The sequence below is a fragment of the Somniosus microcephalus genome, chromosome 20, assembly GCF_052327205.1.
Source record: "Somniosus microcephalus isolate GS21.2 chromosome 20, FLI_Smic_1.0, whole genome shotgun sequence".
Classification (NCBI taxonomy): Eukaryota; Metazoa; Chordata; class Chondrichthyes; order Squaliformes; family Somniosidae; genus Somniosus; species Somniosus microcephalus.
Genome location: NC_141006.1, coordinates 36521844 through 36547339, shown reverse-complemented (window position 1 = coordinate 36547339; position 25496 = coordinate 36521844). Strand labels below are relative to the sequence as shown.

Sequence of the window (25496 nt, the reverse complement as noted above, 5' to 3'; positions counted from 1 at the left end):
TAGCTGGCAAAAGAGCGGCGGACACCATTTTGTCGCCATTTCATGGCACTACGGAATGGCGCTCAATATATGAATTTCTAGCCCCAAGGAGGCATTTGCAAAGTTTTTATTTACCCAACTTAATTGCAGCTAGTTTACTGCTGGAACCTCCTGCAAGGACCTGAAGGGAATGCACAAGCAAACAGATTTCAGTGTATTTTATCATGATCAGAAAAATCCGGGGTGATTCTAGTTATTGGCGTAGATTATCATTACTTTATTTGTCTCCTTTGGTCGGGACTCATTCAGGTATGATTTATAGTGGGAGAGTGGAATTATTGCTTCCATAAAATAATTACTTTGAGTAGAATTTGTCGTGAAATAACTCCGCTTGTGCCTCATGTTATTTGACTATATTTTGATTTGTACTGTATAGGAATGATTTTGGTGGCATGTTTCTACTTTGCAGTTGTAGGTCACTACAGGTAAGGGCAACTGTTTGGCGATTTTGGTTACATAAATCAAACTCATTGGGGGAAAAATTTGGTTGCTTTGCGCCTCCCGTAAGCGCCCTCAGAGGGCGCTAATGGGGTGCAAAGCAACTAGCGCCTGGGCGCGGAGCCACCAACGCCTCCCGCAAAATTCAGCGGGAGGTTAGCGGCGGCAACCGTCAGCACCCTGCGGTGCTGCGCTGCTGGCGATGACGTCATCGCCATGCACAGCGCCCCACTTGCACCCAGCCGCAATCTTCAGTAGCGCCCCCTGACTTACCGCCGGATGCTATGTCCGACAGGGTCAGAGGGGCCTACCTGCAGCTGGGGTGGTGCTACTTAAAGGCGAGGTGCCGGGCGGCCATTTTTGTTGCTAGCCGCCTGCCAGCACCTGCCCACTTTGCCGTCCCCGGCCTCCTCAGCAGCCCCCCCACCCCACCTCGCGGAGTGCCGGATGCGCTCCGTGAGCCTGGCACTTCTCTCGAGTGCCAGGTTCTTTTGCCGGCACTCCGATGACTGGTGGCCCAGCTGGGCCCCAGGTCGCGCTGTGCTAAGCCCCTCCCCTTTAAGAAGGGGAGGAAGGCCTGCAGTACCGCGGTGTGACGTGCTGCAGAGCGTGGTGTTGCGGCATGTAGTGCTGCAAAATTCACTCGCAGCGCCCCAAGAGGGAGGTGGAGCACTTCCAGTAGCACCCCGTCTCCCTCTTGGGGTGCTACCGGTTAATTTCGGCCGCGGGGGTGTTAATTTTTTCAGGCGCGACCCAAGTTCTCCCCCTAAGAATTAACTTTACTACCTATTGGCTAGGAAGGTGGCTGGGGCGAAATCAAACAGACTTGCACCCCGATTGCTAGCCAATACCTTCTGCTGGAAAGCAAAAGAACAGATGCTGGGAAAGGACAGGTGATGCCTCTAAAGTTGAATATTCTGCGGACATTCGCTGTCAGATCTCACACATGATACATAGCCACTTGGGCAAGGTACTGGGGGCTGATGATTGCCTCTGGAATTCTACCCAACAGAAGTGACTGCCTTCAGGAGGTTGCTGGAGAGAAGAGGAAACACTCAATGTGCAACAACTTTAATAATGCTTAATAGTTCAATCATCAGAAATTAGACAACTTTCGTCCCCATCACACGTACAAAAATCTTCCACTTATTCAAAATGACACACCACTTTAATTCAATGGAATAGAAACATAGAACATAGATAAATAGGAGCAGGGGTAGGCCATTCGGCCCTTCGAGCCTGCTCCGCCATTCAATATGATCATGGCTGATCCTCTATCTCAATATCATATTCCTGCTCTCTCTCCATACCCCTTGACGCCTTTTGTGTCTAGAAATCAATCTATCTCCTTCTTAAATGTATTCAGTGACTTGGCCTCCACAGCCTTCTGTGGTAGCGAATTCCAAACCCTCCCCATCAAGGAATAGCAAACTTTAGACTGCCTTTGGGAATAATTTCAGGGCGTTACCAGAGCTCAGTGCCGACTAAGCAGGCACAGTAACTGAATAAATTATGTTTAAAAAAAAAGAAGATAATTAGGCCATAATTCTGATTGACATGACTGCACTTTTTAAACAAAACAAGATTAGGTTGTCATCCTAAGATGGTGCTTGGGCTGGATTCGAGATTTATACATTTGATTGCTCTGTATATAAATGAATTCATTTGTTTAATGAATAATGAATAGTTAATTTAGCTGAAGTAACTGCACTTGGCCTCCTTTACACCAGTAAATACATTGATTTCATAAGCTGTCTGCCTACATTGTTTCATTAAGAATTCAGCATGCTAAAAAATCTGGAATAGATAATGAATCTGTAATTAGCGTGCAAAGTATTCATGTGGAGAGGGGTCAATGATTATGAAAATTAGATTATAATTGATCACCGGAATAATTGTAAACAAATTAATGTATTTTTAGTGTGCCTTACTTTTTCATTCCCATTCATGTCATTAACATTTAAATACTGGTTTCCTGAGCAACCTGGTATGTATTTAACATCAGTGGCCCAGAGTGGAATGGCACATCAAGGAAGAGCCTCCGATGTTCTGCTCCAAATGTTCAATAGGTAAGCTTGAAGTGGCTGTTAGCAACATCCAGTTCATCAGTAGGGTAGACAGGCTGCACAGGTAACCCATGAATCTTGTCCAAAAAGCTACGATATCTCAATAAGCAGCGTTACATTAGCCTTTCACCTCAACATTCTCTGCTGTGCAGTTACTTCTCATAAATGCACATTACAATTTTTATGCATTATTACATTTTTCCAACGGTTATTCCAGGCTGCCTTGTGTTGCACTTATTTAAATTACATAATGGTCAGGTGCCACTTAGAAAGGACCTTGTTTTTGTTTTGAAAATGCATTTTAATGGATTACATTTTGAGGGTGTACACATATTGAATCATTATTTGTGTTGGGAGAGTGTCACCACAATAGTTTCATTTTACTTTCATTTCCTTTTACTGTGTAGTGTATATCAGTGAGAGAGGAATTTCCATTGAACATTTCCAGATTTGTTTGTTTAACAAATTTGTAAATGAAATATAGAAGTTGAGATGCAGTTTTTCCATTCTCAATTTTCTGGTCATAAACACCCACAAAAATGAACAACTAGCTGCTCATCCCACAGATCAGCGGAGTTCAGGGATGACCAAAGGTCAATGCCAAAGACAGATGAACATACAATTGTTTCTGGTTTCAGTTCTCATAAGACAGCTATGGATGATGTAATCCATTTGTCTATCTTAGGTCATCCACCCAGGGAGAATCTGCAATCCCCCCATCACCACAACTAGCTGTTTCTTGAATGATTATAGAATTTTTGCCTCCACTGTCCCACCCAGAAGTCTACTCTGTGTGTTAACACTGTGCAATGTGATGAATTGCACATTTAATTTTTGATCCGTGAATTAAAGAAACATCCTTTATTGTTCCTGAATATACACAAATAAACACGTCTGGCTTACTGGATTGTTGGCAGTACTTATGTGCAATTACCCATGAGAATTCATGGCACTGATATAGATATTCCTGAATTATGGAGAATGAGTAATCTGAAATAACTAATTTGGTCAGAAACCATGCACATGTCACAATATTTTAAGGAAAGCAATTTGATACTGAACCCGAGACAATATCTACAGCAGACCCAAATTTGTAACATTCGCCTTCCAGAATCTACTGGATTATTCATTATAGCCTTAGCTAGCCACAATCAACACAGATCTCCTGATACATTGCAGTACCACCAGTGCTAACAAAATATTGAGTATGTATGGAAAAACTCCATGCCCTTTATATGTTGAGAATGCTGGCAACAACAGAAGGAGCTTCTGTGGAAAGCTAAAAAAAATGAATCCAATTTAGAAGCAAAGATCAACATTAAATTGAGAAGAGGGAGCGTCCTTTCAGTAAATAAGGTCTCTTCCTGCAAACTCTATAACAGGAAGAGTCAAACCATGTCATTACAAACTCAATTCTTATCAGGAATTTGAGCTGTGCTTTGGACAGTAACAGAAATTCTGTCAAGACCATGTGGAAAAGTTGATTACAATAAGAGGTCTGTAATAATAAGAGGACAATTTAACAACAAGGCTCTAGTGTACTGAGATTATTCAACGGGAATTGATGAGGTACTAATTATACAGTTAACTGTACTTGAATGAATATCTGAATATTCGAAGTGAAAACGTAAATTGCTTTCCTACCTACATATATTTTATTTACTCCTGTTAAAGTGGGTGCTGCATTGTCTGATAAGACACTTCACAAAGAGGAGAATGTGATCATGGCCTAGAAATTGGGTAAAGCCCCGCTTGGGGCGTTAGAATTGGCGCTGCGCAAATTTTATAGCCAGATGCAACTTATCGCCACCTCGCGCGATATTGGGTTGCAGCGTCCCTAAAGGTGATTGCAGTGCAGAATCAGGCGTTACACGGGACTCCTAAGGCGCTAACCTGGCGGCGTTACTCAATATCGGGGCGGGCGGGCGCAGCGCAGGTGCTGTCAATAATCGATGACCATGAGACTTTCAGGCACCGGCCAGCTCTTACAGGGGTGGGTCAGTAAGGAACAGCAGCCACACTCTGTGCCTTGTAGGCCTCAAAATCGGCGCTGGGCATTCTGTGGCGTTACAAACTTTGAGAAGATGGAGAGGGTGAGGCAGAGAGCGGAGCGCTTTACCAATGGGCCATTGGATGCTTTGGTAGGCGCAGTGGAGCGCCGGCGAGCTGTGCTGTACCCCGACAATGGCAGGAGGCCTAATCAGAAGGAATACCGCAGGGCTTGGAGGGAAGTTTCTCAAAAGGTCAACTCCAACAGCGTGGTGACCAGGAGCCCTGTGCAATGCAGGAAGAAATTGAACGACCTCACTCAGGTCGTTAGGGTGAGTGGTGTTTCGGCAATCTTCTTCATCCCTCCATCTGCACCTGACTTTATGGCCAGAGGGTGCGCGATGCCCCATTGGCCATCTGTCAGCAAGCACCCATGGCTCTTTCTGGGATCACACATGCACATTAAACTCAGGGCATCATGTAAGGGTTAGTCCACCATGGGGGGCATGAGATGACAACTCAGGGCATGATGTAAGGGCTATTCTACCATGGGGGGCATGAGATGACAGCTCAGGGCATCATGTAAGGGCTATTCCACCATGGGGGGCATGAGATGACAGTTCAGGGCATCATGTTTCATCACTTCCCGTCCTTTCTCCTGCAGGCCAAGCTGGCTAGGAACCGCAAAGAGCAGCTTCAGACCGGAGGAGGACGTCCTCACCTCCAGACCCTCACGGACCTCGAGGAGAGAGTTCACCAGATTGTTGGAGGCCAGATGACTGGACCTGTCACCACTGGAGCTGCCGGCCCCATTGTGCACAGCGATGGTAAGGTCATCACCTTTTTGATCTGTCTCCTTCCACTTGTTCCCCCCACCAGCATGCTTTTCACTCTGGACCCATGTCATAGCACTGCAGCAATCTTGCATCCCTTGCTGCCACCCTGTCCTTTCGCTAAAGCCACTCTTCAACCTCCCTGCTTTCAGATGCTGCATCACCAGCTTGGGAGACGGGCCCTCAAGCTGCCAGTGCCACTGACTCTGGAGGCGACCAGCAGGAGGAAGCCGGAACATCCGTGCCAGCCTCAGGCGAGCCAGCCCATCTGGAGACTGGGGATAGTACTTCCCTGGAGGGGAGCGGGGGGCGGGGTGGCTCTGATGAGGAACCAGTTCCAGGAACCAGCGGGCTGCAGCAACGCAAGGGGGGTAGGGAAGCTCGAGGGCCGTCTCCCCGGAGGGCGAGTCAGGCCACGATGACTGCTGCACAGAGCGCGGAAGAGGTGCGGTCCCTCGCTGAAATGAGCGCCCAGGCTCGGCTCTGGCACACTGAGCTGATGGCTGCAGTGGCAAGGATGCCTGAGTCTGTCAAGACACTGGCAAGGAGTGTCCAGGACTTCGGGGCATCACTGGAAAGGACTGTCCACGGCTTCGGGTCAGCCCTGGAAAGGACTGTCCAGGGCTTCACCGAAGCAGTGGAAAGGACTCTCCCGGCCTTCAGCGAAGCACTGGAAAGGACTGTCCAGGGCTTCACTGAAGCACTGGCACCTGCCATGCAAGTGCTGAGTGCTGCCACGCAGTCACTCGCTGGCCTCATGCAGACGCAGATTGAGGCCACACGAGCACTGACTGCTGCCACCCTCGATGGATCAGGCAGGATTGCCCGGGGCCCTTGCAGCACCACAGCAGGCCGTCAATCCGTGGACCAGCCGATTGGGGCGCATGCTGCGGTGCTGCCCCATCAGAGTGCCAGTGTGTCGGTTGACCACGGAGCAAGTGTCCGCTCTCAGTATGTCAGCATTCCTGATGCCACCGCTGGGACGTCTCCACTGCAGCTGCCACCACCTGCAGGACAGACTGCTTCCACCCATGCACAGTTGGAGCAGTCAGCATCCGGGCCCTCAAAGCCCAGAGGTCATCCACGCCGTCCCTCAGGGGCTTCTGCACTTTTGGACACTCAGCAGGCGTCCCCCAGCCTTGATGTAGCCACTGGGGTCCAATTACGGAGGAGCTGCAGGGAGGGAAGGGGCCGATCTCGTAAGAGAAGTAGATCACCATCAAGGGGTCAAGAGTAGAGGGAGCTGGTGAGACGTCTTATTTGTAGAATTCAAGGCTGTATACACCTGCTGTGAATGTTACTAATGTTTTGGGTAGTCTGGCGGGTTTGCGAGACAGTTATGTGTTATTTCGTTAGTTATGCTTTCAGTTGCCATTGCTTTGCCATGTTGGAAGGAAGCACATTTTTGAAAATAAAGAAAAGGTTTTATTTACAATGGCCATCTATACTATTTACAATCATTCTGGCCTTCATAGGCCTTGGGTGGCCCGGATGGTTCTCTCCCAATGACACCAAGCATTCTGTCAGAGGGACCTAGAACCGACCCCTTATGAGCCTCTGACGGACGGCCCTTCCAGTTTCTGGAACCCTCCCGTCTTCCTCCTCCTCCTCCTCCTCCACCTCCTCCTCCTCCTCCTCCTCCTCTGCTGGTCCTTCATGGTCGTCTGGCATTGGCTGGGTGCGTTGGATGGCGAGGTTGTGGAGCATGCAGCAGACAACGACGACGTGGGCGACTCGCTCCGGCGAGTACTGCAGGGCGCCCCCCGAATGGTCGAGACAGCGGAACCGCTGCTTGAGCACACCGATTGTGTGCTCCACAATGTTCCGCGTCGTCTGATGGCTGGCGTTGTACTGCTCCTCTGCCGGGGTGCTGGGCGAATGGAGTGGTGTCATAAGCCAGGGGGACAGGCGATAGCCCTTGTCTCCGAGAAGCCAGCCTTGTGGGTGAGTCGGGGCCTCGAAAAGGTTTGCCACTGAGGTCTGACGCAGGATGAAAGCGTCGTGGCTGCTGCCAGGGTATTGTGCGTTGACCATGAGGATCAGCTGCCGGTGGTCACAGACCAGCTGTACATTGAGGGAGTGGAACCCCTTGCGGTTGCGGAACTCCTCGGGATTCTGTACAGGCGCGCGCAAAGCCACGTGCGTACAGTCAATGGCGCCCTGCACCATGGGGAAGTCAGCTATTGCCGCGAAGCCCTGTGCGCGCTCCCGCTGCTTCTCCGGTGTCAAAGGGAACGAGATGAATTGCCGCCTCCTCTTATATAGGGCATCTGTAACTTGGCGGATGCACCAATGCACTGCAAACTGGGAAATGTTAGCAATGTCCCCGGTTGCTGCCTGAAACGAGCTGCTGGCAAAGAAATTCAGGGCTACAGTAACCTTTACGGCCACCGACAGAGAGGTCCTGCACCGTATCTTCGGCTGCAAATTGTCCTGAAGCAGGTGGCACAGCTCAGTCCCCACCTCCTTGTGGAATTGCAGCCTTCTGACACACTGCTCCTCCGACATGTTGCCTGAAAACCCTCGCCGCGTAAGGTCTGGTGTGGCGACGTCTGTTGGCCCTCCTCCGTCTGGCCATTCCTGGCCCTCTCTCCCTCCGTCTCTGTGCCCTCTCAACCTGGTCGACCAGCAGGACGTTCCCCTCCAGAGCAGCCCCCATAATAAGAGCGAACAAGGTAAAGGTTGTAATGTCTCACCAGCAACAAGGTAATGTTCACAGGGCTGACGGTCCTCTGGCACCGCTGGTTGAATGGCAATAAGGCTCTCCCACTGCAGCTCTGCAACTCTCTCAAACCAACCAACAAGTTGCGCTCTCAAAATGGCTGACGCTTTGATAACAGTGCAGTCCCCTTTAAAGAGCACCCCCCTAGCCCGAGAGTGTCTGGGGAACGTTCCAGTGAGCTGTCACTATTAGCGCCAGGCGGAACGGAGGCGGGCGCCACTCAATTTCCGGTCCGGGGCACCAAAAAGGCGTTGCACACTGAAATGACGTCATGATCAGCCTGCGCCCGCGAGCGGGCGCTAAGTTTTTGCGCCGGCACTAAGAGCCCACTCAATATGGGACAAGGCGCTCGCCTCGCGGCGCCCGGCCGCTAGCTGCTTAGCCCCCCGCTCCTCGGCCTCTTTAGGCGCTAAGCCCTGGCGCTACCAACTGAATTTCTCCCTCCATGTGTTTAAATAAAATAAACCTCTTCTAACATTTCATTCACAAGGTTTGTGCTATTGAATTTCTAGGATTTCTGTCAGAATGAGCCTGATTACAATGGTGTATTGATACATTAAGAACGAAACGTTCCAAATTTTCCCTTTGGAAGTGCTAACACACCTTCAAATGTAATTATTCTGGCTGTTTAATCATGCAGAATCAACCCTTTTGGTCTGGCCAGACTCATTTCGCCAGCTCTGTAAAGTCAGCGCATTGCGCGACGTGCACTATTTCAATAATCAATGAAATTATGTCAAAAGTTAAAACATACAGCGAAAGTGATACTTGGCCTCATTTTGCTCCTCTGTATGCATGAGATAAATAATTAAGTAAAGGATGTTAAAACTTACACACTGTTCCTTCTAGGCTTTACTATAACATAGAAAATTTTATAAATATGAAATTCCCCACTTAGCGGGCTCTGTGAAGGATTGTGACTGAAATCTGCACTTACAACATTTTAAAAAATTACATATTTATTAGTGTAGTGGGCATCATAAGCACTTTAGAATAAAGAACATGGGTCTCTCCCCTACCACCACTTGCCTGAGGTCGTGTCCAAGCTGCACAAACATTAACTCTCATCATCACACTTAAAGTGCTGATGCCAGTGCTCTTGGAGCACTGTGTTTCAGCCCCTGTTGGTGTGAGCAGGAAAGGAATCACATCATTGGCAGCTTTAGGACTTTCATGAATTGGGACTGTAACACATTGTGGCAATAATCACTCAGCTTGGATACAAAATATGGATGGAGTCAAAGCCAAATACTTTATTTCCAACTGTATGCAGAAATATATATATATATATATACATTTATCATCTACGCTCTGCCTAGCTCAGAATAACCAAGGGAGACGGCTGCCCTGCAAGATTCAGTAGCAGAGCTGCCATTTTGAAGGCCATACAGATCGGCAAAATATTTGTGATAGACTTTCCCATGATTTTCCCTTCTCTAACTTAGAGGCATTGAGGTCAACTGTAGTACCGTTATCGCCTAATTCAGCATCGACTAGGGATTGAACTTGGGACATACCTGATCTGTATGTTCATTTACACACAGGATAATCTCACTGAGGTGCTGGATGGAGGGAGAAGGGATGATATTTTGCTTTAAAATGCAATCCAATCCTTGGGTGCACATCTGGTTGTGATGGACATAGAAACTATTTATACCTAGGTTAACTTACATCCGTAATGGTCTACCAGAACATAATGACAGTGAGGCTCCTTATTTAAAAGGCAAGGCTTCCCTCTAAAAAACATTTAGATAATGAGCCTCCCTCTTTAACAAACCATAAATATGTTTATTTATCTCTCCTGTAAACCCCAGGAGAATTTTTTTTTTCAAAGCTAAAGTTTTGTGCATTATATTCTTTCTCGAAATCAGAATAACTTCTACACTCTAATAAATTGCATAAATATTAAATAATTACTGTACCTTGGTATTTACCAGGGAGGCTAACATGGTGGACATGACATAAGAAGAGATCAAAAAAGATATAAAGACATTTAAGATAGAAAGGGGAGAGATAATTGATAAACTAATCAAACTTAGCGAGGCTAAAACCCCTGGTCCGGATGGATTGCATCCAAACGTATTAAAATAAGTTAGGGAAGAGATAGAAGAGGCACTATTACAGATATATAAAAATTCATCAGAAAAGGGAATGGTGCCGGGGACTGGTGGACAACTAAGGTGGTTCCTATATACAAATAGGGAGATAGAACAAGTCCATGGAATTATAGACCAATTAGCTTAATGTCGATGGTAGGAAAGATAATAGAATCCTTATTCAAAGACCTTATTCATAGATGCATTTAAGGGAAACATTTATAGATAAACACACGAGGGAGGAAGGAATAGAAGGATATGTTGATGGGGTTAGATGACGAAGGGTGGGAGGAGGCTCATGTGGAGCATAAACACTGGCATGCACTTGTTGGGCTGATGGCCTGTTTCTGTGTTGTAAATGCTTTGTAAACATTTAAAGGGGATATTTCAGGGTAGGACGCAGGGTGTGAGGATTTCTGCATTTTTAAACAGTGGGTAGATTCTTGATGGTACATTTAAATAAATGGTCATTCACCTTCTTTTCAATATTAATAAATACCTGTATGCCGGCGCCTTCAGGGACTGTGATTTTCCATAAACAGTTCAGGCTGTTCTGGTAAGGATCAGGGAAGCCCGGTGATAGAATTGTGCCCTTTCTTTCGGTGAGATTTCCTCCACAAGGTACTGAAAAGAAAATAATGAACTGGTTTCATTAAGACTGAATGGGAATAGGTGTGACGGTCTTGTCGAAGGCGAATTAATGTCTTCATTTGTAGCTGTACACACTACAGTTTGTCATAAATCCCTGGACATGCAAATATTGCTGTAATCTGCTCATTGCTCACGGAATCAGAGGTCCAAAATGTCCCACAATAAAACGCTGTTTGTGCAAATGAAGAAACATTAAAACAAATGTCAATATTTAGCTTTTAACCTCACCGGTATGAAGTGGGTGACCTTCAGATACTTTCTTTCATGCAACGGCAAGCCTACACTTCCTATGAACTGAAACGTTACCTTATGCACAAAATAATCCGTGGTAGCTGGTCAAAGGCTGAACAATGAGCCCTTTTACACGATACATTACATACGGAGATAACAAGAATTATCACTGGACCTGGCTACCCAACAAATAATGCTCTGACAGACCCTTTATCTCAGGCCAGGAACTACAAATCTAGTTTAATAAGTTATGTTAAGCAACAAGAACAGACACAGCAGATTTCATTAGATTACAGATCTTTCTTTAAAATATAGTCTGATTCATGTCCCTTAGTTCTGGAAGTTCTCTGCAGGATTATGCTTTTATGCTGGATCAATGTCTGCAACATGAGGTCGTACATGAGACTAAAACCCCAATATTATCCTTCTTTAATCTCCACCCATATTATGGTACAGCAGGAAGAGAAATGGCAAACCATTTAAAAGCGCCAGTATTTATTGTGCTGTGAGCCTGAAGCTCTCAGTCAGCACTAGCATCAGATACCCTGACAAATGCCTGCTCCAACCCCTTTAATGGGGACTCAATCCCAAATTATTAACTTGGGTCTCCTTCTTTAAGCCTGTTAATATTAACTGTTTCTAATTCCTGGATAAACTTTAGCCCCGGTTTATCTCAGTGGGAAGCGGAAGCTGGTGCGCACAGAATGTCGGTCGGCAAGAGGCCGCCGCACGGTCCAAGGGAACAAGTCAAGGGGAGGGGGGCTTCAGCAGGTCCTCGAGATGGGGGGGGGGGGGGCGGTGGGAGGGGGATGGTGAAAGAGAGATGTAAGTGGGACTCGGGGGAGCACTCCTGCTCCTGGCCCCACAAGGACACTAAAATAAAGTTTTAAAAACTTACCTGTTTGGGCCTCTTCTGGTCCAGACTCTTCCTCTTGCTTGGTTGATCTGGCAGGAAAGCCAAAACTGCTTCCCCGCTGAGGCCACAGGTTAAAATATCACTTGGGCCCCAATGATGTCATTTGATCCGGATCTGTACATTTAAAGAAGGACCCTGCTGGTTTCCGACAGGTATCTTTCCCGCCTGCTCAGAAGAGCAGGTTAAAATGGAAGACTGCGGGATGTCAGCGAGCAAGTCTCTCGGCCAATTTTAAATGCACACCCATCCAGTTTGCCCCAGGCGGGCAGGGTTAAAATTGCACCTTTTGTGTCTCATACTCATTAAGCAGTCCAACTCGCCGGCGGTGACTCATCCGCCTTTACAGTGGCACTGTCACATGAGACAGGTAATGGATATATCACGTACGCACAGGCAGGCTCCTTCCTCAAGTAATAGTCAAATTAACATAGTCATAAGAAAAGCCAGACGCAAACGCTCAAAAAATATTAACAATATAAGGGTGGATTTTCCTGTCCTTTGCCCCTAGGAGTACTTATTCCCTGGGTGTAAAGTGCCGCAGAAAGGAACAAAGAGCGGTGACATTGGGTCTTAACTCTCTTACGTAGCCCTGGGATTTCTGGGGCTAACCCTGAAGAGGGAGTGTGGAGTGCCTACAATAAGTTCAATAGAAGAAGGAATTAATTTGCATGTACATAGCGCCTTTCATGCTCTCAGGATGCCCCAAAGCACTTCACAGCCAAAGAATGTATTTTTTTTGAAGTGTAGTCACTGCTGTAATGTAGGGAAATGCAGCAACCAATGAGCACACAGCAAGATCCCACAAATAGCAATGAGATAGGAGGGCAGATAATCTGGTTTAGGTGTTGGCTGAAGGATAAATGTCAGCCCAGGACACTGGGAGAACATCCCTGCTCTTCTTTGAATAGTGTTATGGGATATTTCACATGCATCTGAGAGGGCAGAAAGGTATACCGTCTCATTCCAAAGACAGCACCTCCAAAACTGCAGCACTCCCTCGGTACTGCACTGAAGTGTCAGCCAGGAATATGTGCTCAAGTCCTGGAGTAAGGCTTGACCCCATGACCTTCTGACTAATGAGGTGGAGGGGATATGCCTGACTCTCCTGCCTCATTTTCCTATTCTCTCACCAATGGGCACCCAAAAATAGTGCACGTTAGGCCCTTTGTCGAGCGCCTCTCGGTCAGAGGACTGAAAGGAGCAGGTGGCATAGATACAGGACCCGGAAGGTAATTATTTTTTCTTTTGAAAAGAGATCAGTGCATGAGGCATTCCTCGACTGCTGCCTTTGTACTGCAGCCAGAAGCCCGTATCAATGGTGACCACCACTACTATTGCAGGCTTCTCAGGCCTATAGCAGCTGCGGACTCTCCTCACCCACTTCCAGGTGCTAGACCCTGCTGGGGGTGGACCTGTGCCAGGCATGTGAGGACCACGCAAATGATCAGAACCAGCGAATCCAAGTGGGTTCAGTTCAGGCCAGGGATGGAAGAGGAAAATTGGCCCTATAAAGGTCTTTTGTGATTCCGAACAAGGTAAATCTCGCATCTGCCACAATCAGCGCATTAAAACTGAGACTTTACTGTGACTAACGGGAGTTGGATTTGTTTCTGTGATCATCTTAGCAATATTCAGCAATAAAACAATGTTCAAGAGTTCTCTGTTCATGAAAAGAATTCTCAATCTAATTCCGAGTGATTAGTTTTTAATTCATACAAATAACAGATTCCAAATTCCAACACTCAGAAGTTTTAAATGATGAATGTACTGATTTTCTATTAAAAATGTTCCATTGTGAAAGCCACATTTCTGTACTATTTCTTTTACAGATGGAACCATTCCAAGTGAATATTAAGGAACAATAATAATCACAATCCACAGTGAGGATTATTAAATTTCAAACACTTGGATTCATAGGATGTCAACATTTTAAAAGACAAATGGGGCAGTAATTCCTCCCCAAACGCGTGAGTACGGAAGGGGTACTCACGCGTCTGGCCGGAGGAAATGCCGGTTTTCAGCATGCACAGCGCATGCGCTGAAAACCGGCATTTCCTCTCCTCTCACCCGAGAGTTGAAGAGGCTAGCGCGTGCGCTGTAGGGGGCAGCGCGTACGTCTTGGATTTCCTCTGTTTTGGGGGATTTGCGCATGTCTTTACGCTTGTAAAAAGCACACGTAAGTATTTATTTTTACAGGTAAGTGGTGTTTTAGTGTAATTTAGAATTTTTTTTCCCCACAGGTTTATTATTTTAAAGAATCTACAATAAGGTAAGTTTAGTTTTAGACCCTTTTTATTAAAAATTTATTTTTTTCAAAAAAAAAAATTGTTTAAATTATTTTTTTTTAAACTTATTTATACTTAATTTAATGATTGGGATGCTTTTTAAATTTTTATTTAAAGTTTAAATAGTGTTTTGGGCCCCCGTAGTTTTCATGAGTTTGACAATTCTTACTCTCAAACTCATGAATGAACTTTCCCCTCCCCTGATTGGTTGTACAGTGCTCACCTGATCCCAGCCAGCACATCGCACTAACTACGCCGCTGGATCAGGTAAGCACTGCGCGCTGACATCTGAACCGGGCCAGTGACAGGAAATGCAAGCAGGCCCGGGCTTCAGATGTCAGCGCGCAGGGTGAGTGCAGATCGGGGGCTTGCACGCGCGGCAAGCCCCTGACACCAAGTTCTGGGCCATTTTTTTTCTTAATGGGTTACATGCTTTCCTGCATAAGGATGCATTGCCATTTGTGAGGTACTTGCACAAATATACTTTGAGGATCTTGCATTGTTCAGTAAATTTCATATCAAGGTTTGGCAAAGCGAGGGTCATTCTTTGGGTAGGGAGAATGGGTCAGAGGTGTGCTGGGCAGTGGGCATGGCTGAGATCTAGGCCGCCTGAAGTTTCTGGAGGTTTTGATACAGTCAGTGGAGAGATGGGCGGATCTTCTCGGCTGGTTGTAAGGTTCTTGAATATTCTGTACAAGCATGGCGAGCCAAAGATTCTTGGGGAGGGGGGCATAGGTGGAGAATGGAGCGCATGTTACTTGTGCTTCGCAGATCCATGTACAGCTTGTACATCATTAGCCGAGACTGAGTAAATATCCAGAGGTGCTTTGTCCACATGTTTGGTGTGTGCATGTGTTTTAGAGCACGAGTGTGAGAGAGAGTGGGTCAGGTTGCATTACGTCTGGGAGAGGTAGCTTCTCATTACTAGAAGTAAGAAATAAGTTGTAAACATTTTAAAAGTACGATTAGTATGACACATCAAACACTGTACTTACACAATACATACAATTCAGATGCACTATTACTGCAATCTTGCTTCTCAATTTACAATTAATACAGTAGGGATTGCAGCTTGATCGTGTGTAGGGTTGGGATGATGTTCTGTTTGCAAAATTAATTTTAGATGATTTAACCTCAGAGCTTTTGTATTGACAGTTGAAATCTCCCACAACCATCCCTATATCTTCTGAAAAAGCATAGCAGGTTGGAGCAAAGAAATCTACAGTACTGATTTGCAGGATTTGCAGTCTATGAGGGAGACACTGAAGCTTTTTCTCAGCGGAGGTCAGTTAGTCGCTGGAGTTTGCGGTTAGTGAACTCGCAATGCTGAGCTCTGCTTTCTGCCCCCAGGTGTTGTTTCTGATAAGGTTGCAACTCACGAGCAGAGGCCAGCGCACGAGTTACATGTTGCTGAAATCGCTCTTTGTAATGAACCTGAACATCACAGTAAAGAAGCAGCCTTTTTAAAAAAACACAGGTAAAAGCTTCTTCAGCTGCAATTTGTACATCAGAAATCAAATAATTTTGAAATCACTTAATGTTTCCTACAAACATTGTTTGTTTTGTCTTATGTGTGCTTTGTGCTATTTGTGTCCATCTTCTATGATCATCTGGAAGTCTTATTCTGTAAACAAGGATCAAAATTCAAGGTAACCTGGTAGACCCACTCTACTGAAATTTTACTTAGATGACTCAATTTGAAATTTTAGAAACCCAGTAAAGCAACATTCCTTCTGATTCCATGCGGCAAAATCGCAGGGAAAGCCACTGCTTACTATGCAATAAAGAAGGTAGAACAGATCACTGTTTCATGCATCTGGGGCTTTAACGTTTTTCGGTGGGCCACCAAGATTGAAGGGCAGATAGTACAACAGGCACCCAGTGGCAAAGAAGGAATAATTGTGACGCTCGTGTTGCCTCTAGTGGATGTCAGTCTCCAGGAGATTCGTTAAAGAAGAAAGAAGTGAAGAATCGGAAGCCTGGAGCATCCACACTAGGGATGGGTGGGATGAGCAGGTACTCTGTTCTGTATTTGTTTACACAACAGCCATGAGGGTAAATAAGTTTTCTTCATCTTTACATTTAGTAGTGCAGTAGATGTTATACATATGAACTTTCAGAAGGCTTTCGACAAAATGCCACATAGGGGGCTTGTTAAGATGATGGAAGCCCATGGAAAGTGACAGTATGGATATAGAATTGGCTCAGTGACAGGAAGCAGAGGGTGGTGGTGGATGGATGTTTCTCAGACTGGGAGGTGGTTTGCAGTGGTGTTCCCCAAGTGTCAGTTTTGGGTCCATTACTCTTTTCAATTTTTATAAACGACCTAAACTCGGGTGCAGGGAGCAGAATTATGTTTGCAGATGATATGAAACTTGGCAACATAGTAGACCATGAAGAGGATAGTTATAGGCTTCAGGATGACATAGACAGGATGGTGAAATGGGCAGAAGCATGGCAGATAGAGTTCAATGGGGAGAAGTGTGAAGTGATGCATATTGGGATGACTAATAGGGAAAGACAGTATACTATAAATGGCACAGTTTTGAAAAGTGTAGATGAGCAGAGAGACCTTGGTGTCCATGTACATAAATCCTTAAAGGTGGCAGAGCAAGTTGATAAGATGGTTAAAAACACATACTTGGGTTTATAAATAGAGGCATAGAATATAAAAGCAAAGAGCTCCTGCTAGAAATTTATAAATCACTGGTTAGGCCTCAGCTGGAGTATTGTGGACAATTCTGGGCACCACACTTCACGAAAGATGTAAAGGCCTTAGAACAGGTACAGAGGGGCGCGCCCATTCAATATTGTGGTGCGACGTGCAACAGCGCCGCGCATGTCGGCACTTGAGTGCCGGGCTGTTTTGTCGGCACCCTGCTCCCCGGTAGTCCAACAGGGCCCCCGGTGCGCACTGCATTAGGCCCCTCCCCTTTAATCAGGGGAGAGAGGCCTGCAATACCGCGGCGCTACGTGCCGACACGCGTGGCGCTGCTGCACATAGCGCCGCGATATTGAATGGGAGCACCCCAAGAGGGAGGGGGAGGGGGAGCGCTTCCAGTAGCGCCCCGCCTCCTGCTTGGGGCGCTACCATTCAATTTCCGGCGCGGAAGTGCTAACTTTTTTGGAGGCGCTAAAAGTAGCGCCCCAACGAAATTAGCGTCCCAAAAGGGGGGGCGACTGAATTTTTCCCCCCACATCTGATGATCATGTACTCAAAAAGTTTATCCACCAACAATTAAGTCATCACAGGAATAACTTCCAAAATAATCCCTGTATGGTAGTCAGAGTGGTTAATAGACAAGCCTAAAACTGGGAGTTCTGCCAGCAGTGCTCATTCTCTTTGGACACCATTGAACCTTTAATTATGCAATAGCTGCACATTATTCAAATTGGTGCAGTTTACGATCACAGACAGGCTACTTATTCCTAATTAGTGAGTCAATATGCTTACTGCAGATGGGGTAAGTACAACTTCAAGTTGAGAAAAGTGTAGATACTGTGAGCCTCAGGTTATACAGTGAAATGGCCTGCAAGGATTGAAGTCATGAGCTTGGTCTTTTAAGCTGCGGGGGAAGGGGATCATAGAATCTTACAGCACAGTAGGAGGCCATTTGGCCCATCGTGCCTGTGCTGGCTCTTTGAAAGGGCTATCCAATTAGTCCCACACCCCTGCTCTTTCCCCATAGCCCTGCAAAGTTTTCCTTTTTAAGTATACAACCAATTCCCTTGTGAAGGTTACTATTGAATCTGCTTCCACCAGCCTTTCAGGCAGCGCATTCCAGATCATAACAACTCGCTGCATAAAAAAACATTTCACTTTTGCAAGCAATGAGCCAGTGTCCTTCGCTGGCAAAAGCTGAGCGCTGATGAAAAGTAATGATCATTTTAGGTTTCCTCGCTTGGCAGGGTTACGTGTTACATTGTAAATATCACCATCAGAATTCCTTCTAAAATATCAAAGTCACAAAGAGTTGGCAATAATGCTGCCATCCATTTGTTTCCTGTTCAGTTTTTGAACAATGTTGTTTAATGAATGACTGCCAATGACATAAATGGGGAGGAAGTCAAGAGTCACAGAGCCCAATCCTTTTTTTTTCGTTGGGTTGGAGACAGAAAGAAGACAGAATAGCTTTGCTGATGAAATGGTCGTGTACTAAACACCACAAAAATTCAATTCCCACTGTAATCACTAAATCACTTTTGCAATGAGCAAAATAGTTTAATATAACTGACGGAGCTTCATGTTCCCCCAGCCCATCACCCTCTCTCAGTCTGAATGAAGTAAGCACAACTACAATGGATGTCATTTCTCAATGGAGTTGACACTATGCCCCGCAGAGTAGCTCAGTGAAGGAGAAATCAACCAGACAAGAATGAATGAGCAGAGCAACAAAACATAACTCCTGACAGAACAATAGTTTTGTTGATTAGTTCTCACTGTTCTTTCTTGCTTCCTCGTCTTCGCCATTTCCCTTGCGGTTCCCTGTATTTTGTAGACTGATTCCTCCATGAATTTCATTCAAGCTGGCTGCTATTGCATGCCCTCAGTCGTTAGTGCTGAGATTTGAAGTGCGCTATTTTCAGTGATGTAAAATAGTTTTTTTTGTTTTCATTCCTTTGGTAAACATTGTCAGCTTCTGTAGTTAAGTTGAACTATTTTCTGAATGAGCTTCTGTTAATGACATTGGCCCACAAAGAGAAGTTGGTAATCTAGCCCCTGTAAATGGAATTAACTTGTTTTTCTCTGGAACCTGACGCTGATTGACAAATCACGGAACAACTAGTTTGGGAATTTCTCGACATCTGGTGCAAACACGGATCCAGAAATTCTAACGATTAATGAGTGCCAAAAACAAAATATAATGATTAATTTGCTGAGAAGTTTCAAGAATTAGTCAACATGACTAGTCCTGTGGCACAACGTGTCAGAGCTTCATCACGCTAAGCGATATGGGGAAAAATTCGGTGTCGACCATTTTTGGCGCTAACGTCACCTGGGCGCTAACTTTTGCACCTAGTGTTAATTGGCGGCGGCGACCGCTAACTTGAGTTTTAGCGCCCCAAGAGAGAAGCTAAATCAAGCGCTCCACTTCCTTCTTAGAGCGCTAACGTCGGAGAGCGGGGCAGAGACTTCAGTAGCGCTGCACACTGGGCCGTGCAGTGCTGCCGCGTTCAAAGGCTCCTTCTCTCCGTTAATGGGAAGAGCCACCACTGCAGGCTCTGTCATTTAAAAAGTACCTACCTGGACCACCAAGGCAGCCGCGATCCCGCGCAATCAGCCCGGCACTCAAGCAGAATGCCAGGCTGATCGATTGTGGGTGGGAAGCCGCGAAAAAAAGTAGAACAGGAAAGGTACGTTTTTTCCCCCACTTACCTCGGCCACCTCGTCTTTAATCATCGCCGGCGAAGCGGCCGGACGTCCGATGCACGCCTCCTGCAGCTGTCGGTGTTTTCGACCGGTGCTGCTGCAGGGGGCGGAAGTCAATTTCGGGTCCAGGGTGCTACCGGGGCAATGCACACAGCAATGATGTCACGGTCTCCGGGCGAAAGAGATCGGGGCGCAACACCATAGCGCCGCCGCAAAACTCCTGCCGAATATGGCAGGAGTCGATGTCAGCGCCGCACCCAGTCGCAAAGAGATTTGTGCTCCGTTTGCGCCCCCCCTGGGGCATTAATGGGAGGTACAAAGGCACCCAGTGTGGGAATGTGCATTGAACGCCACAAGTGCAAAGAGAGAAAAGAAAGTAAGAGAGCGAGAGTCTGCCAGGCTGTGCTGGCAAACCTCTGGGCAGTTAGTATTGGTAGAGCCCTGGGAACAGGCTAACGACTACCTTCTGGGTCTCTACTCTCAGACAGGGATAGTGAATGAGGCCGTGAGAGCAAGAGAAAACAAATGTGTTTTTTTTTAAACGTATTCTTCTTAGCAATTTTTACCCTTCCCCTCTCAAAATTGTTGACTAGTTGCTGAGGTGCAGTTGCTAAGATACAATTGCTACTGTTCAATTCCACAGATGCTGGCCGCTCTCTAGTCCCTCATCCAAGCTGTTGATATTAATGTGAGAGCTTTAATAGTGAGTGTTGGCAGACTGTTTGACTGCACCGCTTGTCACCGCTGAGTCCAATCCCAGCCTCACCTGGTGTCCACTCATTTGCACAACTACAGGGTCATTGGACAGCAATTAGGAGCAGGAACGCTGGCTGATTTTCCCTTTCTACAATACACCAAATATAGCACTCCCGCTGCTAATCTGGCTAGGGTCAGCTAATTCAGCAATGACTGCAAATCAAACCAGGCCCCTTCCTCACTGGATAGACTCACTGACCCACTGGCGGAGCAGAAGTGTTATTCTTGAATAATCAGTTAATAGAAACAGGCATTATTCATGTCGGAGAATTTGCTGAATCCTCAGTTTATTCATGTGGATCCTAAAATTGGCACCCCATCCACCACCTTAAGCATCCACTCCCTCCACCACCAGCGTACCGTGGCTGCAGTGTGTACCATCTACAAGATGCACTGCAGCAACTTGCCAAGGCTTCTTCGGCAGCACCTCCCAAACCCGTGACCTCTACCACCTAGAAGGACAAGGGCTGCAGGCGCATGGGAACACCACCACCTCCAAGTTCTCCTCCAAGTCACACACCATCCTGACTTGGAAATATATCACTGATCCGTCATCGTTGCTGGGTCAAAATCCTGGAACTCCCTCCCTAACAGCACTGTGGGAGTATCTTCACCACACGGACTGCAGTGGTTCAAGAAGGCAGCTCACCACCACCTTCTCAAGGGCAATTAGGGATGGGCAATAAATGCTGGCCTTGCCAGCGACGCCCGCATCCCATAAACAATTTTTTTTTTTTAATTTTAAAAATTACTGGGACCCACTCCACTGGGGTAAATGCAGCAGAGTAGAAACCCCATCCACCCTAACCTGAAACCAGAGACTCCACCCCAAATCCGGGCAGGACAGGGTCACTTGCACGTTCGGAACAGGCACATCACGCCTGCAAGAGCAATCCAGCAGTGTCGGCCCCTGAAATCAGGCTTTCCGCCCTCTCCGTCCCCAGGAATTTCAGGGCCTATCGTCACAGGAATTAAATTCACGAGTTAATAACCTAATACTCAATATTTAAATCCTTGCAATAATTCCTTTGGCTCCTCTGTGCCAATTTTGCCAAGCTTAGCCGCCGATGAGAGGTGTTACATGTTAATGTTGAGGCTTAAGAAGCCTTCAAGGTTTGGTTCGCTTACCTGAACAGCTTGGTGCAGAGTCATTCCACTGTGCCAAGGCATCAGGCACAGCCAGGCATTTTATGTTCTTGGAACCCTGAAGGGCATAACCTGGGTTGCATTCGAAGCGGATAATGGCCCCTACAGCAAAGTCGTTTCCAACTCTTCTGCCGTACCTTGGCTCTGGTATAGAGCTACACTGCGTGGCGCTTGTCCGGGGCACGGCTGCAAATTAATTAATGGAATAACTCAAATTCAATTCTCGATTCAGTTACCAGACAGACACAGAAGGGGAGGATTCGAGGCACAAACTGGAAGATACAAGAGAAAGTCTTTCAAAGAAAAAGACAGACTATTTATATGTAAATTAGTGACCTAAACATTGAATTTTATCAATAACTTGTTTTTGAGCTTTACATAAAATTCACCTGGAATAAAAACCCTGTATTCCAATGAGGTATTTCATACCTTTAACCCACAACATAGAATTATGAGTGTGTGCGTATATATGCACACACACATACACAATGCAAAAGCAGGATAATATATCACAATAAAATAATAGCCAACATAGAATCGGAACCATGATGGTTTAGAAAATTGTTTTTTCCCCTTTGGAACCTAGACTCAAGTCCATTCCAGGTCAAAGTTCACTCACTCTACCAGCTTTAAGGGTTTCATCTGAAGTGGGTTTGGCCAGTCTCGGCCTAGCTTCCTGGTGATTATTAATCTACTGCAGAAAATGGCACACAGCTCAGCATAAATTAGCACGAACTGTCAACCTTAAACTGAGAGCCAACCATCAGTGAGGATGATCAAATGGCAAATGGAGAAATCCATATGGGGTCAGTAGGAGGTGCTGTTCTGAAGCTGGGTGTCAAGGAACCTTGATGGGGCAGAAAATATGTCATTTTTCTATGTCTGATTAAACCTTTAGCCATCAGTGGTCACCTGAAATTGTGCTCGGTTTCAACTTTTCAGATTATACATTGTGACTTTGAAGCAAACACTAATACAAGTGATAAAGAGACTCAGAACTCCATGCTACCAAAAAACAAAAAGAAAAACAAATTAAAAATACAGGGCTGAATTTTGAAGCTTTCTGTCTGGCAGAAACATGGCAGTAGTGCCTGAAAATGGAGGGGAAAAACTTACCATCCTGTTCCTGTTGTTGCCACGGCGACATTCCCCTGGGCCTACCGCTGAGCGGCTGAAGTGTCCCCAAGTCAGGCGGTAGGCCCATTTATAATGCACATCGGGGTCCTGAGATGTACACCCGACTCCAATTGGCAGTTTGGAGAGAACTGGTCAGAGCGGGCGCCATGAATGCACAGGAGAAGCAGAAGTGCACCTCTGGGCCACAGAAAAATACTGTGGCCCACTGACAGCCTGAGCCCAGCCCCTCCCCCCACCCCCACCCCCGCCCCGCCCCCGCCACAGCATCACAGTCAGCTGACATCCCCATGGCCCAAAACTAACGAGCTGCCACCGGATGCCCATTTGGAGTCAGATTCAAATGAAGCCTGGTCTCAAAATCGCTAGAGCCTTTTCACTACCGAAAAGGGGGGCCTATAGATTTCAATTAATTTATCTGCCTTATCGGTGGCTGCTCCACTAATCAGCTGCCCACAAGTCAAAATCTATCCCGCACTTTAATTTTCTGCAACCTCTTTCCCTTTCCTCCATTTCTTCCTCTTTCCCATTCTCTCTATTTTATATCTATTATTTTAACTTTGCCTTTGTTTCATTTCCATATAATAAACCCCATTCTACCTATTCAACCCATCTATTCTTACATTTTTTTTTATTATTCATTCCTGGGATGTGGGCTGGCAAGGCCAGTATTTTTTGTCAATCCCTGATACCCTTTGTTCAATGCCTGTCAGGGGTCACCATCCACTTTGGAGGTGGGACCCACACTGAAAAACAGCTGGGCTTTGATAAGCAGACACCCAAAGACCAGTCTTTCAACCAACTGAGGTCACATCATAGACACAACCAGATCAATCTTTAATCTAATTTTCTCATGTCAAATAGTATGTACTCTGTTGGATATGTTATTTTGTCCTTGGCAGCCCAATGACGCTTGGATGGGAACATATCTATGCACAATAAGGGTTACTCTTGGGAGTATTTGATGCTACTTGGAAAATGTTCCATTCCCTAGCACTGACATCCCTCAATTTGACTGGTGCAAATGGCAACACCATAAACAGGTAAATAATACTCAAACAGTAACCCAATCTCATTAAACATCAGGTTGCAAATGAACATAATCTGGAGGAGCACATTACATCATCCAAATTTCTCAATTGGAATACTATCTTGGATTCCACAGGGCAATGCTTAATGTTCCCAGCTTTCTTGTTTGTTGAGTAACACACAGATTGCTGTGACCTGCAACTTATTAGGACATAATCTTCAGATCACTAAACAATGCACGTCTCTCTGATGAATGGAGATTGGCCGGTTGGCTACTGGTAAACAACAAGACAGTAATCTAATCGGAGAGTTGGCATGACATCATAAACCACAGAAGAGAAGCTTTTCAGCTGAATTGAGATTGGATACCTGCCAATAATTCAACCAGCGTTCTTGGCAAAAAGAAAATAATTTTTGAGGAATCATTAGACCTCAGTAAGATCAAACCCATCCTCCCACCTTCCGACTTTATCCCTGAATCCATTATCTCCAGAAACACATCCAATTGCCTCCAGAGCCCACTTATAATCTCTGCTTCAATAGCCTTTCTTCATAAATTATTCCACAACTATATTACCCTTCAGGTGAAAAATGTTCACCCCACTTTGTTTCTTTCTCCTAAATTCCTAACTTTTAGTCTCTGTCCTCTGAGCCTACCACCATAATTTTGACATTTATCTCCACGATCTTAGAAACTTCAATTAGATCACCTCAAAGAAACAATTTCAACATAGATAACATTTCTTCATAATTTAATTCCTGATACCCAGGATCATCTTTATTGTTGGTTTCTGTATCCTCTCAAGGGTAATATCCTTCCTCAGATTAGGTGAGAAGATCTGCACACAGTACAATAACAACAAGAACTTGTATTTATATAGCACCTTTAACATAGTAAAGCGTCCCAAGGCGCTTCACAGGAGTATTACAAAACAAAAAATTTGACACCGAGCCACACAAGGAGAAATTAGGGCAGATGCCCAGAAGCTTAGTCAAAGAGGTAATGTAGATCAACGAGCACAGGGGTGATGGGTGAAAGGGACTCAGTGTGAGTTAGGACACGGGCAGCCGAGTTTTGGATGACCTCAAGTTTACATAAGGTAGAACGTGGGAGGCCAGCCAGTCTAGAATAGAATAGTCAAGTCTAGAGGTAACAAAGGCCCCCAGATTGGGTCTGTCTTACCAATGCTTTATACAATTAAATACAGTACAATCTCTTGATTTCTATTTTATCCTTTGACTGATGTAACCCAGTTCCTTACTTGCCTTTTTATTGTGCTGACGATTTTACAGATTTATCTGCTATAACTACAAGATTTCTTCAGAGGAAGAGAGAGTTTCTACTATTTAATTAAACATTGGTCAACAGTGGCATCTACATTAAAGGCATGCAATGTGATGTTAAACCTCACGCAGAATACCAGGTTATTTTTGATGGTGAAATTCAATGTCCCCGATGTACTACAATGCAATTTATTCTGCTTATGTTTAGATTTAGAATAGGTGTGCATGCTGACTCTGGGCACATAACTCAGCAACTCAAAATCATGTGAGTTGTGTAGGCCTAACATATTCTTTGTTGGTTTTTGGTAAAGTACCCTAACCCTGGCTCTCATGTAGGTTCAACAAATTTATGCAATAAACGGGAATGTCCCAGGTTTGTTCCCCAGTCTATGCTGTTCTCAGCTGGCATGGTGATAGTAGCCTCCAACTAGCCTCAGTGCTTTTGGTTTAGGAAGAGGAAAGTTGTAGTGCATGTAACCTGTACCACCTTAAGAGGATATCTTAAGGTGA

At 45.7% G+C, this 25496-nt stretch overlaps 1 protein-coding gene across 1 annotated transcript in view; it reads right to left on the bottom strand.

Annotated features, from left to right (window-relative positions):
- csmd2 (CUB and Sushi multiple domains 2) overlaps nucleotides 1–25496 on the bottom strand; it is an 807040-nt gene that overhangs the window by 259563 nt on the left and 521981 nt on the right. The window contains exons 29-30 of the mRNA XM_085962435.1: nucleotides 21522–21725; nucleotides 10683–10807 (exon numbers count right to left, since the gene is read on the bottom strand). Coding sequence (XP_085818561.1) covers nucleotides 10683–10807; nucleotides 21522–21725 — 329 coding nt within the window. The remainder of the gene's footprint in view (nucleotides 1–10682; nucleotides 10808–21521; nucleotides 21726–25496) is intronic.